This window comes from Acanthamoeba castellanii, assembly GCF_000313135.1.
Source record: "Acanthamoeba castellanii str. Neff unplaced genomic scaffold scf7180000084645, whole genome shotgun sequence".
Lineage (NCBI taxonomy): Eukaryota > Discosea > Longamoebia > Acanthamoebidae > Acanthamoeba > Acanthamoeba castellanii.
The window spans coordinates 1,023,529-1,036,744 of NW_004457313.1; the positions used below are offsets into that span (position 1 = coordinate 1,023,529).

At 59.5% G+C, this 13,216-nt stretch overlaps 6 protein-coding genes across 6 annotated transcripts; 2 read left to right on the forward strand and 4 right to left on the reverse strand.

Moving 5' to 3' along the window:
- Nucleotides 1-980: 980 nt before the first annotated feature.
- Nucleotides 981-3,327, reverse strand: ACA1_096480 (RhoGEF domain containing protein; the record flags this gene model as incomplete). The annotated part of the gene is made up of 13 exons (XM_004334942.1): nt 981-1,003; nt 1,075-1,431; nt 1,531-1,599; nt 1,678-1,837; nt 1,918-1,995; nt 2,076-2,174; nt 2,269-2,334; nt 2,407-2,496; nt 2,574-2,678; nt 2,747-2,855; nt 2,928-3,022; nt 3,118-3,212; nt 3,297-3,327. Coding segments are annotated over 13 exons (1,377 nt in total), but the record flags the coding sequence as incomplete, so codon positions are not given.
- Nucleotides 3,328-3,858: 531 nt separating this feature from the next.
- On the forward strand, nt 3,859-5,331 carry ACA1_096490 (uncharacterized protein; the record flags this gene model as incomplete). Its single annotated transcript, XM_004334943.1, has 4 exons — nt 3,859-4,613; nt 4,717-4,779; nt 4,857-4,980; nt 5,089-5,331. The coding sequence occupies 4 exons, from the start codon at nt 3,859-3,861 to the stop codon at nt 5,329-5,331; spliced, it is 1,185 nt and encodes a 394-aa protein (XP_004334991.1).
- A 137-nt stretch (nt 5,332-5,468) lies between these two features.
- ACA1_096500 (cytochrome p450 superfamily protein) lies at nt 5,469-7,637 on the reverse strand (the record flags this gene model as incomplete). Its single annotated transcript, XM_004334944.1, has 4 exons — nt 5,469-6,070; nt 6,183-7,064; nt 7,153-7,271; nt 7,399-7,637. The coding sequence occupies 4 exons, from the start codon at nt 7,635-7,637 to the stop codon at nt 5,469-5,471; spliced, it is 1,842 nt and encodes a 613-aa protein (XP_004334992.1).
- Nucleotides 7,638-8,305: 668 nt separating this feature from the next.
- Nucleotides 8,306-8,586, reverse strand: ACA1_096510 (uncharacterized protein; the record flags this gene model as incomplete). The annotated part of the gene is made up of 1 exon (XM_004334945.1): nt 8,306-8,586. A coding segment is annotated over one exon (281 nt), but the record flags the coding sequence as incomplete, so codon positions are not given.
- Nucleotides 8,587-8,763: 177 nt separating this feature from the next.
- On the reverse strand, nt 8,764-11,324 carry ACA1_096520 (cytochrome p450 superfamily protein; the record flags this gene model as incomplete). The annotated part of the gene is made up of 7 exons (XM_004334946.1): nt 8,764-9,302; nt 9,389-9,463; nt 9,619-9,845; nt 9,940-10,027; nt 10,105-10,728; nt 10,801-10,919; nt 10,978-11,324. 7 exons carry the CDS (start codon nt 11,322-11,324, stop codon nt 8,764-8,766), a joined length of 2,019 nt encoding a protein of 672 aa, XP_004334994.1.
- A 486-nt stretch (nt 11,325-11,810) lies between these two features.
- On the forward strand, nt 11,811-13,196 carry ACA1_096530 (uncharacterized protein; the record flags this gene model as incomplete). Its single annotated transcript, XM_004334947.1, has 2 exons — nt 11,811-12,386; nt 12,441-13,196. The coding sequence occupies 2 exons, from the start codon at nt 11,811-11,813 to the stop codon at nt 13,194-13,196; spliced, it is 1,332 nt and encodes a 443-aa protein (XP_004334995.1).
- Between the last annotated feature and the right edge of the window lie 20 nt (nt 13,197-13,216).

The following is a 13,216-nucleotide window of genomic DNA, read 5'->3' on the forward strand; positions in this document are numbered from 1 at the left end:
GCGGCGGTAGTTGAGGCGGTTGCTGCGAGAGTAGCGGCGCGTCAGAGGGCACCGGGGGCAGTGCCTTCTTGTCGCGGAAGACGTAGACGGGCAGAGCTGAGGACGATACTGAGAGGCGCTGGTCGTTGTTGTTGCTGCTGCTGAGGCCGTTGGGGCGTGTGGGCAGCGGGGGCATCGGCTTTGTCTGAGCTCGCGTCGGCGCCGGCGCCACAGCGGGTACCATCGGACAGTCCAAGGACCTCTGCAGCTCTGTGCGTGTGATATCACCGGAGCTCTTGGCTGTAGTAAAGAGACCCGTGAGTGAGTACCACCCAAGGCAAGGCCACCACGTTCACGGGACGCGCAGGGGCACATGCTATGTACATACGTATGCAGACGTTCGGCGCTCTCTGGATGGATAGCGTATATGGACAGACACGGAGCTGTCGTATGGAGAAGAGAGAAGATATGGTGCGGTGGAGTGTGTGCGTGTGCGGTGGACAAGGTGGTGCATGTAGCCATGGCAGGCAGGTGTGGCGATTTGGTTTATTGCCGTGTGTGTGCTGGCCTCGTTGGGTGTGTGGGCTATATCGATACATAAAACGCACCACGCCACTGCGGTCTATCTAGAAAACGGAGTGGGGGAATGCGCGCGCGCAGGTTGCGTGGTGTTGTGCAGTTGTGGTGTATGCTACAATTCGGTGGCTTGATGAGCAGAAGGAGGAAGAGGAAGAGAGATAGATATGTAAGCGGGCACGAACGCACAGGTAATGGATACACCACGGCGATATGGAGAGCAACATATCGCAGCAAAGGAGAGGGGGTGGTGGTACTGTCTATGGCGTCCTTGTCGATGATTCCCGACCCACGGTTAGGCACAAGCTATCGACCACCCACCAACCCGGGTGAGCCGAAGCGAGCAGAATAGGAAGAGGGGGGAAGCGACTGGCATACCCCCATCTCAAGTCGCGGCGACAGGACGTCGGTCTGCTGCTGCCCATTCATCTTGTCGCGGAGCGTTTTCCTGTGAAACCCAACCCAATCGCGAGGCGTGAGTGAGCTGTCGCTGTGTGTTGTGTGTGTGTGTGTGTGAACCTCTTGGAAGGTTGGCCGGAGAGATCGGCAAAGCAGTCATCGCAGACACGCTCCTTGCCGATGTTGGGCAGCTCATATCTGTGCTCGGTGCACTTCCCGCAAGCCAGGCGGCCACACTTACGGCAGTGATGCTGCACCGCGCCATCCGCGAATATAGACTCGTCAGCAAATACGCTTCGGTACACGCGTGCAGCGAAGGTTCGCACGCGGAACGCACCTTCCTCCTGAGCGTGGTGAAGTGGATTTGGCACAGCGTGCACGTGTTGCTCTCTTCGTCGTTCTGCCAAATGGGCGCCTCGTATTCCTCGTATCCCTCTCCGCCGGTGGTGTGTGGGTTCTGCTTCAAACTCTCCTTTGCTGCAAAACAAAAGTAAACTTTGTGTGAACACACAGTATGCTTGCAAGCAACCATCACACGGCGTGTGCAAAAATGGGGGACAGTGCAGGGGCGCGCACCAGCTTCGATCTTGGCCGTCCAGCTCAACTTCTCCTCGGGCGTATCGGCCCATACCAAAAATGATTTCTCTGGTTGGTGGTCTGTGGGTGAGCGAAGAGTGGAAAGTAAAGTAAAAGATAGAGGAGGTAGGCAGCAATGGTGCTCACCTTTGCTGATGATCTTGAACCCGTTTTTGACCTTGTCGCTGTCGTCGACGGGGATGATGCGGCCTGCCAGCAGCGAGATGGTGCGGTGGATGATGTACGTCCTGTTCAGCGGATTCGCCACTCCGTACAGCAGCAGATCGTTGAACAGGAAAAAGTAACGCTGAAGAAGAGATAAAAACAAGTCAGCCGACAGCGACAGTACAACACACGACACACGACACACAAGGAAGCAAGGTGTACCTTCTTGGGGACCTTGCGGCAGAGCTTGGTCAACTCGCCCTCGTGAATCAGCACTCGGCCGGCCTGTGTCATATTTTTCTGGTTCACGGCAACGCTTTAGGTGAGCCACGCGATATCACCACATAGAGATGAGATACGCCGACTGGCGGATGACGTACTGGGTACTTGCCCATGAGGCGCTTTTCCAACTCGGCCAGCTGCTCCAGGTTCTGCTTCTTGCGCACGCTCTCGTTCACCAGCAACGCGACTTCGCTCACCTGATGAGTGCGTCCACAGTCAGCACACAGCACACAGCACGCACAGCACGCCACTGACGCTTATCGTGATGGACACAAGTGAGGCGAGGCGCACCCTCTCAAGAGCGTTTGTAAGGGCCTTGTAGTCGTGGTGCGTCTCTGGTGTGAACTTGACCACTTGCTGTAGGCCATCATTGTTCATGTCAGTGCTAATGACATTTGCATGGCACAGAGCAGGTACGGCGATGCGAACCTCGAGAAGCATCTTGTATCGGGGGATGCGCTGGATGGGCATGATGAGCAGCGAGGGCAGATCCAAAATATTGTTCGTGTCTTTTTGTTTCTGCAGGGGGGGAGAGCGTGGTGTGAGAAGGGATGGGCGGCGCTGATGGTGCCGCACGACCAGTCAATGGAACGTACGTTCAGGAATTCGGCAAATGATGACTTCTCCGAGAGTTTGAGCACGAGGGCCGTCACGTTGTGGAAGTTGGAACAGTACTCGCTGTACAGGCGCAGCCATGGAATCTGAACGGCGGCGCGCACAAGTGCCTCCACAGTCAGCACACAGCCGATAACGCGTAATGCTTGGGAGCAATGAGAGAAGAGAAAAGGAGGGGACATGCCAGCTTGTTCATGGCATCGCCCAGCACGGAATCCTCGTTCCATGTCGCAATCCTCTTCTCCAACGTCTCTAGCAACTCCCTACGAGGTGCGAAACGGGGCCATGCGGTGAGAAGAAGCGAGTGGAGAGCATTGAAGAGAGAAAGCCGTTACCTGTTGATGATGAGGATGTGCTCGACGTTGCCAAAAATGAAGGCCACCTTGGGCTTGGGCACGATGTTCTGCTGTCGCATGGGCTTGAGGTAATACTGTTCGCGCGTAATTAAATGGTAATTAATTTTTTTATATTATAAATAAATGGGGATCAGGCGGTACAACATGTGGGTTGAAGAGGGGCACCTACCTTGACGAGAAGATCCAAGCTTGCGACGTAGCTCTTCTCTGTGTCGTAAATCTCGCGCACGACGCGGTCTCTCCTCTCAGAGTCGGTGGTGAGGGCTGGTAAAAATAATAATACTCATCCATTACATGATTACCGCTTCTCATGGGTGATGGGTGGCTGATTGGCAAGGTAGAACGCACCCTTTTCCTTGGGAGGAGACATGCCTTCACCATCACCGGAACGCGGTGGCGGTGTAGCAATGAATGACATCTTCCAAAATTTGTAATCGGTCTGAGCGATTGCACGGGCAAAAACTATCTAACACGGCCTCCCTCGGTAGGCAGAATCCAAAGATGCGCCCGCGTGCTTCCTCTTCACTTCAGTTTTGCTTTTTTGAACTTCGAATTTGCTGGGGCCGTTCTTATTGCCTACGGCACGCGCGACGTAGAAGCTTGAGCGCACAAGGAGTGGACTGGTGGCCGCTGCTTGCTCTGTTTCTCGCGGCACTGCTTGCCTAGGTGACGAGGCCCTTACCGCCTTCGTCATCTACCACCACGTTCCTACGCCCTTCCTCCAGCTTTAGTTTGGCTGGGGTTGTATGTAGCAACTGGCTGGGACGGATGGCTCTGCCGGCTTCAACGAACAGCGCCACTGAAGAAGCCGGAGAGGCCCGGTCGGGCCGCCACGATCACCCTAATAAACGGGCACAAGCGGTCTGCGCTGTGTGGGACACGTGTGATAGCCACAACACCCTAACTAAAGATGGAGGAGGACGTGGTGGAGGGTGTGGACTGGTGGCCGCTGCTGGCCTTGTTTCTGGCGGCACTGCTGGCCTCGGTGACGTCGGCCCTCACCGCCTTCGGACTGGCCATCATCTTTCACGTGGTGCTGCAAGCCCTCTTCATCTTCGGCCTCCTCCAAGTCGAGCTCACGGATGTGGTAGTCTACATCCTCATGATGGGTCCCTTCACTCTCTGGCCCATCTTCATCCTCTACTGGAAGGAGATCGATTGGCGCCTCTTCGGTCTCATCTTCCCTCCCAAGGTGCTGCTCACCTTGGCAGGCACCTACCTCCTCGTCTCTTTCGATTCATCGACGCTCAAGAAGATTCTGGGGGCGATCCTGCTCGTGTTCTCGATTTGGAAGTGCTACGTCGAATTCAAGGGGCCGTTGGGCGCATTCTTCACCTCCATCCGAGAACGTGGACTGCAGCGAGACCGGACACGAAGCGATTTCTCAAATCTGGGCGAAGATGCAGCCACCAACCTCGGTGATTCATCCAATCTGGCCGATTGGGATGAAGAATTAGATCTGAAAAAGCCGCTACTCGAATCCGTCGCTGTCGACGACTGCGAAGAGGAACTGACCACTCCCAAGAGGCCGCCCTTCTCCTACCCCATGATCGCCCTGATCGTAGCGTGCGCCATCGGGTCGGGCCTCATGGGCGGCATGTTCGGCGTGAGCGGGCCGCCGCTCATGATCATCATCACCTTTGCGCCCCTCGAAAAGGGACCCCTGTACGCGTGCCTCCCTCACCTTTGTGCCTTCATGTGAGGCTTGACCAAGGTGTTCAACACCTACCATCGTCTCACCCACCTACCCACCCGTCATGACCCACAGGCGATCGACCTTCATCGGCATCTTCGCCCTGACCAACATCCCACAGTCCTACTTCCTCTATCGGTGTGTGAGCCCTCGCCCCTCTGCGCACAATCGCGGTAGATACGAGTAGATCGCTCACGATGATGCGTGATGGGCAGGGAGGGACTGTTCTCCTGGGATGCTGCTCCATCCTATGCCGCGGTGGCCACCGGCGGGCTATTGGGGACCGTGGTGGGCAATGCCCTCTACAAATACATGTCCACTCAGGCACGCTTCCTCTCTGTGTGTCGTGTCGTGTCGTGTTGTGTGTGTGTGTGTGTGTCGTGTGTGTGTCGTGTGTCGTGTGTGTGTCGTGTGCTTGGAGGCTCACATGTGATGTAATTCTTGCAGATGCTGATGCGCGGAATCCTGTTCCTGCTCATCTGCTCGTGTCTCACGCTGCTGGACCTGCCCAACTGGGCGCTCATCACCTTCTGCGCCGCTTTCGTCATCGGCACGATCGGCTTTTTTGCCGCCAACGCCTTGCTCGGTGGCCACAATCGCAACGGCGAGACACCATCGTCACCATCACTATCTCCGCCCGCGCCGCCACCAGCAACGCCGCGCAAGACCACCTACTCCACAATCTCGTAGAGACTCACGTGTACAGGAGACGACGAGTTGAATGAAGAAAAGAAGTGGTTTTAATAAGAAATGTAGAAGAGAGTGATGTTATCAACATCATCGTTTACGTGTAGAAAGGAGGAGAGGAGGATGAGACCGTTGTTCGCTCACAAGAGGTCAGCGCCGGTGGGAGCCGCCGCAGAGTCCTGGTGGTAGCCCATCGCACACACGCCCGCCGCATAGCCATCGGCCGCCGCCGGCATCTCCTGTGCCTTGGCGTAGGGGCACTCCCCGTTCTCTTCCACCGGCACCGCGTGCGGCTGGTTCATCATTCCGCCGCTGGCGGCGTCGTAGCCCATCGGGCACCTGCCTCCGGTCCTGGTGGCGAACCCGCCCGCGCTCATCAGCCCGATCGGCAGCGGCTCCCCACCCATCGTCGTGGAGGCGGAGGTGACTGGCGAGGCGGCTGCCAACGATGATGACGAAGCTGATGAGGCGGTGCGCGGCTGGAGGACTTCGATCTTGACACCGTCGGCGGGCGTCGGCGGCAGATCGGTGATGGCGAAGCTGGTCTTTTGCTCGGGCGTCCAGCGCCAGGTGAAGTCGTGCGCCAGCCGCGCGGCCAGGGACTTCATCATGAGCGTCGTGAGGGTCTCGCCGGCGCACTTGTGGTTGGTGTAGAGATCAGAGCCGCTCTGCTGGAGCACCGTGAAGCGCTCGTCGACCCGCCTGTGCTCGCCTCGCTCGAACCTCTCCGGCGCAAACGTGTCTGAACAACGTAGTGGGAACACCAATCAGTCACTGGCTGTGTGTCTTGTCGTGTCGTGTCGTTGGTCGTGTCACGTGCGTGTCGTGTCGTGTCATGAGCGGGGGAGCCGTACCAGGTTCGGAATAGACGCGCGGGTCGCGGTGGACGCCGTGAATGCCCAGAATGACGCTCCACCCTTGCGGGAAGATGAGGCCGTTGTACTCGAAGGTCTGCTTGACGCGCGCCATCATGAGCGGCACGCACGGATAGAACCGTCGCACCTCGTTTGCGATCGCCTCCCCGTAGGCCAGCCGGTCGAGCCACTCCTTGTTGGCGTAGTAGTTGTCTTCAGCCGGCATCTCGCGCAGCAGCCCGTCCACGTCGGCGCGCAGGCGGTCGAGCACGTGCGGGTGGTCATGGAAGGCGGCCAGCATCCACGTGGTCAGGTAGGCCGCGATCACCGTCGGCCGGATGTGGTTGAGCACCTCGGCGGCGGCCACCTGCTCGGGGATGAGCTCGCCGTGTTCGTCCTTGGTGGTGGCCACGGCGGCCAGGATGGTGCCCTCCTTCCTGAGGCCCTGGCGCTGCTCGCGCACCAGCTCGAGCACCCACGACTCGAGGCTCCGGCGCGCCTTGTTGACCTTGTTGATGCGCGACCCGGGCACCAGCTTGAGGTGCGGCACGGCCCCGAACGACTCGATCATGTGGACGATCTCGCGCCGGCGCTGGTCGACGGCTTCGTGCGTGGGGTCGAATATGCCCAGGATGTAGGCCATGGCGAACTCGGTGTGGAGGTTGAACAGCTCGTCGCTCAGGGCCAGCGGGCTGCCGGTCGAGCTGGTGGCGGTCCAGCGGAGGAGGTACTTGTCGAGGGTGCGCGCCCAGATGGCGGTGTAGCAGGCCAGGTGGTCGGGCGTGAAGTTGGCCATCACCTGGGCCTTGCGCGTGAGGTGGGCCTCGCCGTCGAGGCCAGAGGTCGTGTCTCGGCCGAAGAAGTACTTGGTCAAGTGCGGCGCTGCAATCAAAAATAGGGCGATGAGAACGTGGAGATGATGAAGATGATGATGATGAAGTTGATCAAGTGCCATAAGGTGGCTAGGTACCGTTGGCGTTCTTGCGGATGCAGCAGTTGGGGTCGAAGAAGAGCTTGGCCTCCTCGGCGCCCGCGATCGCAATGCACGGCTCGGCAAACAGGTGTGTGATGAAGATCGGCGACTTGTACCTGCACACATCATGGCCATCATCACCACCATCATCATCACCATGTCCATCGTCAGTAACTCTTCAACAAACAAGAAGAAAGAAATGGAAAATGTGATGACGAAGAAGAAGAGGAGTGGGGGGCGTACTTCTCGGCGCGGCGGCGGAAGAACTCGTAACCGTCCTTGTGGAGGAAGGACGGGTTCTCGCCGAGGAAGGTGCCCGGCGGCAGGTGGGCGTCGGGCGAGAGCGTGGCGCGCTGCGAGGGGTCCTTGGACGAGGCGGCCTGCTTCTTGACGCGCTTCTCGGCGAGCTTGCGGGAGTAGAAGGTCGGGTTGAGCATATTCTTTATGTTGAGCGGCTCTCTCGGCGGATTGGTGGGCAGCATTTTGTTTGTGTGGTATGTGAAGTGATGATGTCTGATGAAAGGGGGTGGGTTGATCAAAAGGTGAGAGTTGGGGTTTGATCAAAAGGTGAGAGTTGAACAGATGGTCTTGGTTTGGTGATGTGCTGATATGAGTGGAATAATAAAGAACAAGTGCTCCTTGCAAGAGCACTTTTAAAGGCCCTTTTGGTAGGAGTTGGTGGTGGCGACGATTGCACAGCATCAACTCCAGCACTATTTCTGGGCAAAGTTCGGCTTAATTTCAATCTCCCAGCCCAAGCCAGAGAATAGAGTGATGATTCCATGGACGCCTCGTTGGGAATCTGATCTGGAACTCGTCAAACAGAAATCTGGGCTTTTCTATTGCCTTGGCAATATATCAGGCCAGGCCAATGCCAGTGAGAACTTCGGTGTTTCTTGACGTTGATCTGCAACAAACATGAAATTCAAGAGGGATTTGGGTTACGACCACGTCAAGATGCATCAACAAGGTCAACAAGGCGCTCCGGAGCCTCGAGTCGTGGGTGCTCGAGCTGGTGCGCGAGCAGCGCCGGGGCCGCAGGAAGGACGGCACCATCCTTGCCGCCGTGGCCACCACCAAGGACGAGCACGGCGAGCTCATCCCCGAGCCGACATGTCCGTCTCTTCGCATAGCTGAGCAACATATCGATGCGCATTTATTGAAAAGATAAAAAAAGTGGAGGTGTTGGAGTCGATACGCAGCTTCCCGAGAGGACCCACTCAGGGCTGTGATCCCTCCACCAAGGGGACCGGCGTCTTTTCCCTGCTCTGTCAACCAGCCTGAGGCGGTGCGACGCTCATCATCGACCTTGAAGCCCTCCCCTCCGAGAGGGCCACAATGTCGAGTCTCCTTCTGGAATGGGGCAGCGGCCTTCGGCGTGGGCCTAAACCCTCGCTCGTCTACGCACGCCACCAATCCCTCCACCCACATGCCCCGCAAGCACGGTTACAGCCCGCTGCTTAGGCGGGCCGGCGAAATTGACACTGCGCTGGTGGCCCTCTTGACGGCCGGCCTGGGCCATATGGGTGGCCATTATGGGACTTAGTTGACGTGGCCGCAGTCAACGCAAGTCAAAACAGGGTCAAAATCGGTCAAATCGTTTAGATTTTATTGGTTGAGCGGGGTAGAGGGTGCGGCGAGGCCGTAGCCAAAGGGGCACGCGGCGCCGGGTGGTGCGAGGAGGCCGCCGTCTGTCTGCGCGCGCCGCAGCCTCCTCTTCATCGCGGCGGCCGAGTCCGGCCCCTCGGTGTCGCCCACCTCCGTCGTCGGCAGCCCGCCCTCGCTGTTGCTGTTGTTGATGCCGTTCAGGTCGTCCGTCGTGGCCTTGTGGCCGGCGGTGCTCTCGTTCTGGCCCACAGCGCTGGACGGCGGCGCGCCCACATCGGCACCGGCCACCACCACCATCGGCGGCTGCGCCAGGTCGACACCTATGTCGGGTCCTGTGGCCTCGGTCTTGGTGAAGCTGTCGACCAGCATGCCATCCAGCGGGGTCGGCGGGGTGTTGAGGAGCGAATAGGAGAGGATCTGGGGCGTGGTCCAGTGCCAGGTGCAGTCCTTGGCCAGACGCGCAGCCAAGGACTTGAGAAGCAGCGTCGACAGCTGCTCGCCCGGGCAGCGATGGCTAGTTTTCGCATCGTCGCCGCCACCTGGTGGACAAAGGACGAACGGTGAACCCATGGAGTACTGTGTGTGAAAGGGGGTTTGGATTTGATAGGTGGGGGGGACAGCGCACCATGAAGTACGGATGTGTAGCGTTCGTCGACAGCCTTGTGCTCCTCTGCCTCGAATCTTGCAGGACAGAAGGAGCCTTCCGCCAAAGGAAACCAACAACAGTAAAGAGTGTGTGAGTGCGTGCGTGCGTGTGTGGTGTGCGTGTGTGTGTGCGTGTGGTGTGTGCGTTTGGGTGCAATCGTGCATTGTGTGCGTCGCGTAGGTGAACTGCGCGGGATATATGGAGCGCACTTGGGTCGCGGTAGACGCGGCCGTCGAGATGAATCGCAGGAATGCCCAGGAGCACGAGCCAGCCCTTCGGGAACAGATGGCCGGAGTAGGCGAACGATTTCTTGACCCTGGCCGGGATGAAGGGCACCATCGGATAGTACCGCTTCACCTCGCGCACCACGCACTCTGTGTAGTCGAGCCGCTCGAGGAAGCTCTTGCGCCCGTAGTAGTTCGGCTCCGAGTGCGACCTGAGCGGTGCGAGCAGTAGAAAGTTGCCCGGTCATGTTCTACGTGAGTTTCTCACAGATGGCGCCAAAGAAGAGTGTGCACAGTGTGGCGGACCTGTGCACGAACTCGACCTCGGCCTGGAGGCTGTTGTAAACGTGCGGGTTCTCGTGGAATGCGTGGATCAGCCACACGCCGACGAAGGCTATAGGCCACAGAATGTAAGAATGCAACTCTGCAGTCACCAAGCAAACACGCGCACGCACATCAACGATTGCGTACCATTGCCCATTGTGTGGATGAGCATGTTGGTCAGCTCGGAGGCCACCACCTCTTCTGGAAGCAGCTCGCCTGTTTCCGGGTCCTTCACGTGCGCCATCGTTCGCACCACCGCCAGCTCGGCCACGTCCACCTCGGCTGGTTCGGCCACAGCCTTCTTCTTTTCGTCATCGCCCAGCCCTGCGTTGCTGCTGCTGCCGCCGTGTGTTTGTCGCTCCCGGCGGACCTGCTCGAGCGCGCAACGCTCCAGGCCGCGCCTGGCCTTGTTGGACCGCCACAAGCCCATGCCGGGCACGTTGAGCGGCATGCCCTCGGAGCTCTTGACGGCCCGGACCATGCGGCGGCTGAGCTTGGCAAGCTGGCGCGGCGCGACGTCGACTGCGCCGAGCACGGAGGCCAGCGCGAACTCAGCGTGGAGGCGGATCAGCTGCGGGGCGAAGCTGAAGTGCTCCAGCGCGGCCCACCTGTTGACGTAGGCGTCGAGCAGGCGACCCCATAGGCGCACGAAGCCGTCCAGGCGCTGATCGGTGAAGCAGGACATGATGGCGGCCTTGCGCTGGAGGTGCTCGGGGCCGTCCATGGACATCACCGTGGCCGTTCCTTGCATCGCCTTACGCAAGTAGCGCGCTGTTGGTAGGTCAACGATGGCGCCGAGTGAGTACGGAATGAGGTAAACACCCAGAGTTACGAGATATGTACGGAATGCGTCGGCTCTGGTGATGTGGTCGCTGTCGTAGAAGAGGCGCGCCTCGTCGGTCCCGGCAATCACGATACACGGCTCTCCGTAGAGGTGGGACGAAAAGATGTGCGACAGGTACCTGCTGCGCGTGTTAACAACAGTACTGAGCAAACTCGACACGGTGTGGTGTAACGAACCGTTGCACTCGATTGAGGGAGAACTGGTAGCCCTCGCGGTGGCGAAGGGCCAAGTTCTCGCCGATGAAGGTGCCCGGCGGAAGACTGGGCTTGCGGGTGTCCAGGGGGCAGGCCGACGCCAAGTCTGTGGTTGTTGTCTCCTGGGCGACAGCCTGGAATTCCTCGGCTGGTGGAGCGGACGGAGCGGTTTCGATTGACGAAGAGGACTGTGATGAAGGTGAGGTTGTGGCGGTTGGGGTCGGGAGAAGAGGCGGAGGGATGGCTATGTGGTCGAAGTCGGCGTAGAGGTGTGTGGCCCGCTTGTTGGCCCATCTTCTTGAGTAATAGGTCGGGGCGAAAACCTTCATTCTTTGTTCTTCTTCTCCTCCTTCGTGCGCTAGGGAGGAAGTACAGTTCTTCTTGGCCTGGAGGAACCCAGCCAACAGTAATTTGGCCGCGAGGCAGAACTGATCGTTCGAAATTCGGGTAAAATTTCCGTTCTTTATCCCGCGAAATCCCTCGGTGTTCTCTGACGTCAGCAGAGCAGTGAGATTTCCTTTTTTGTGTTTAGCAGTTCTTCCTTTTCCAAAGGACATGAAGAACGATTAGAGCAGAGCTAGATGAGAGCGGCGCACAGGTCGTTGATTTACCTGCTGGTCGTAGCGTCTGTGACGTTACACCTCTGGGAAAGCGGCCAGCGCATCGCAAACCTCTCACCCACATCATCCTGTCCATCTGCACCTTCCCTGCCTTTCAACCCTCCCCCTCCCCCACGACCATCCTTCGTCGCCAGTCCTCTGCGGATCGGCTGGGACCACCTGAGCGCCTCCAAATCTGTCGGCGTCTTCTCTGTCATGCAGGACCACCGCGCCTACCCCGCCCACCTGCCCGCCGAGCTGCTCAACGTCACCTTCAACGAGCTCAGGCCCGACCCGCGGCTGCGCATCTTCCAGTTCCACATGGGGATCGGGAGGGACTTTGCAGTGAACCAAGACACGCACATCTTCGATACGGTGGAGCTGAGCTATGACGACGACCGAGGTGGTGATGGTGGAGGCGGCGGCGGCGATGCCCTGCCGGAGCCGACCAGGGTGAAGCTCGCGGCACAGAGTTGCATCGGGCTGATGCCCAGCGGCACGCCGGGGCGCGTGAAGCGCAACAAGGCCGCAAAGTTTGGCGACTACGTCGGCCGGTGCGCGTTCCTTATGGACGACGCGCTGGCGTTGCGGCTGAGCGACCGCAGGCATCGCGCCAACGCCTCGTTCGAAGTCCATGCGTGCAACGACGTCGCCCGCTTCCCGCTGGCCGAGGTGCTCCACTTCCCGGAGGCGGCGCCCATCACCGAGCGCGGCCTGCTGCCACGACCGTCCCACGGCTTTCCCTCGGCCCCGTGGTTCGTGGCCGGTTGTCCCCAGCAGGAGCTGCCGGTCGTGCGCGCCCGCGGCCACGACGCCACGCTGCGGGTGGGGGCTGTGGTCTTCAAGAAGTACACATGGGCCAGCGACGACAACCTGTGGCTCCTCTGGATGCTCGACGTGGTGGGCGTGGATCACGTGGTGATGAACATCGTCACGGGCGACCTCAAGATGTCGATGGTGCGGGAGAGCATAGCCCAACACAAGGGCCTTGCCGAGCGCGTGACGCTGGTCGACCTCGCCTTCCCGCGGCGTAAGACCAACCACTCCCAGTCCTTCCTCCTGCAGGCCCAGGCCCACGAGCTCTTCCTCCGCTGGCAGGCCGACTTCGACTACATCTTCTTGCTCGACCCCGACGAGTTCCCGCAGCTCTTCAACGCCACCGCCACCGACACCACCACAGCGCAGCCGCGGATCGACATCAAGACCTTCATCAGTCTCAACAGGGAGCAGATCAAGGAGCAGGGCCATGCCTACTTCACCCGCCCGTTCGTCCTGCGCTCGGCGCCCAACTCGGAGGCGGACCCGCTGCTGGCGGCCTTACTGAGCGAGCTGGCCCCGCTCGACGGCCTCGCGACCAGCGCCGTGTGGGCGGACAAGATCCGGCCCGCAGAGGAGCTGGGCAAGGCCCTCTTCCCGGTCGCGGCCGCCCTGCGGCCCTACCTGCACTACAACGACTACTGGCCGGGGAGGAGCATGTACGATTGGCGGACGGGCCACGTGCTCCACGTGCGCGAGCCGCTCAAAAACACCCCCGCGCCGTCGGCGCCGGGCGTCCAGTGGTTCCTGGACGAGTTCGCCCGGGGGGAGAAGCAGAACGTTTGACGCTCAAACACCGAACGAAA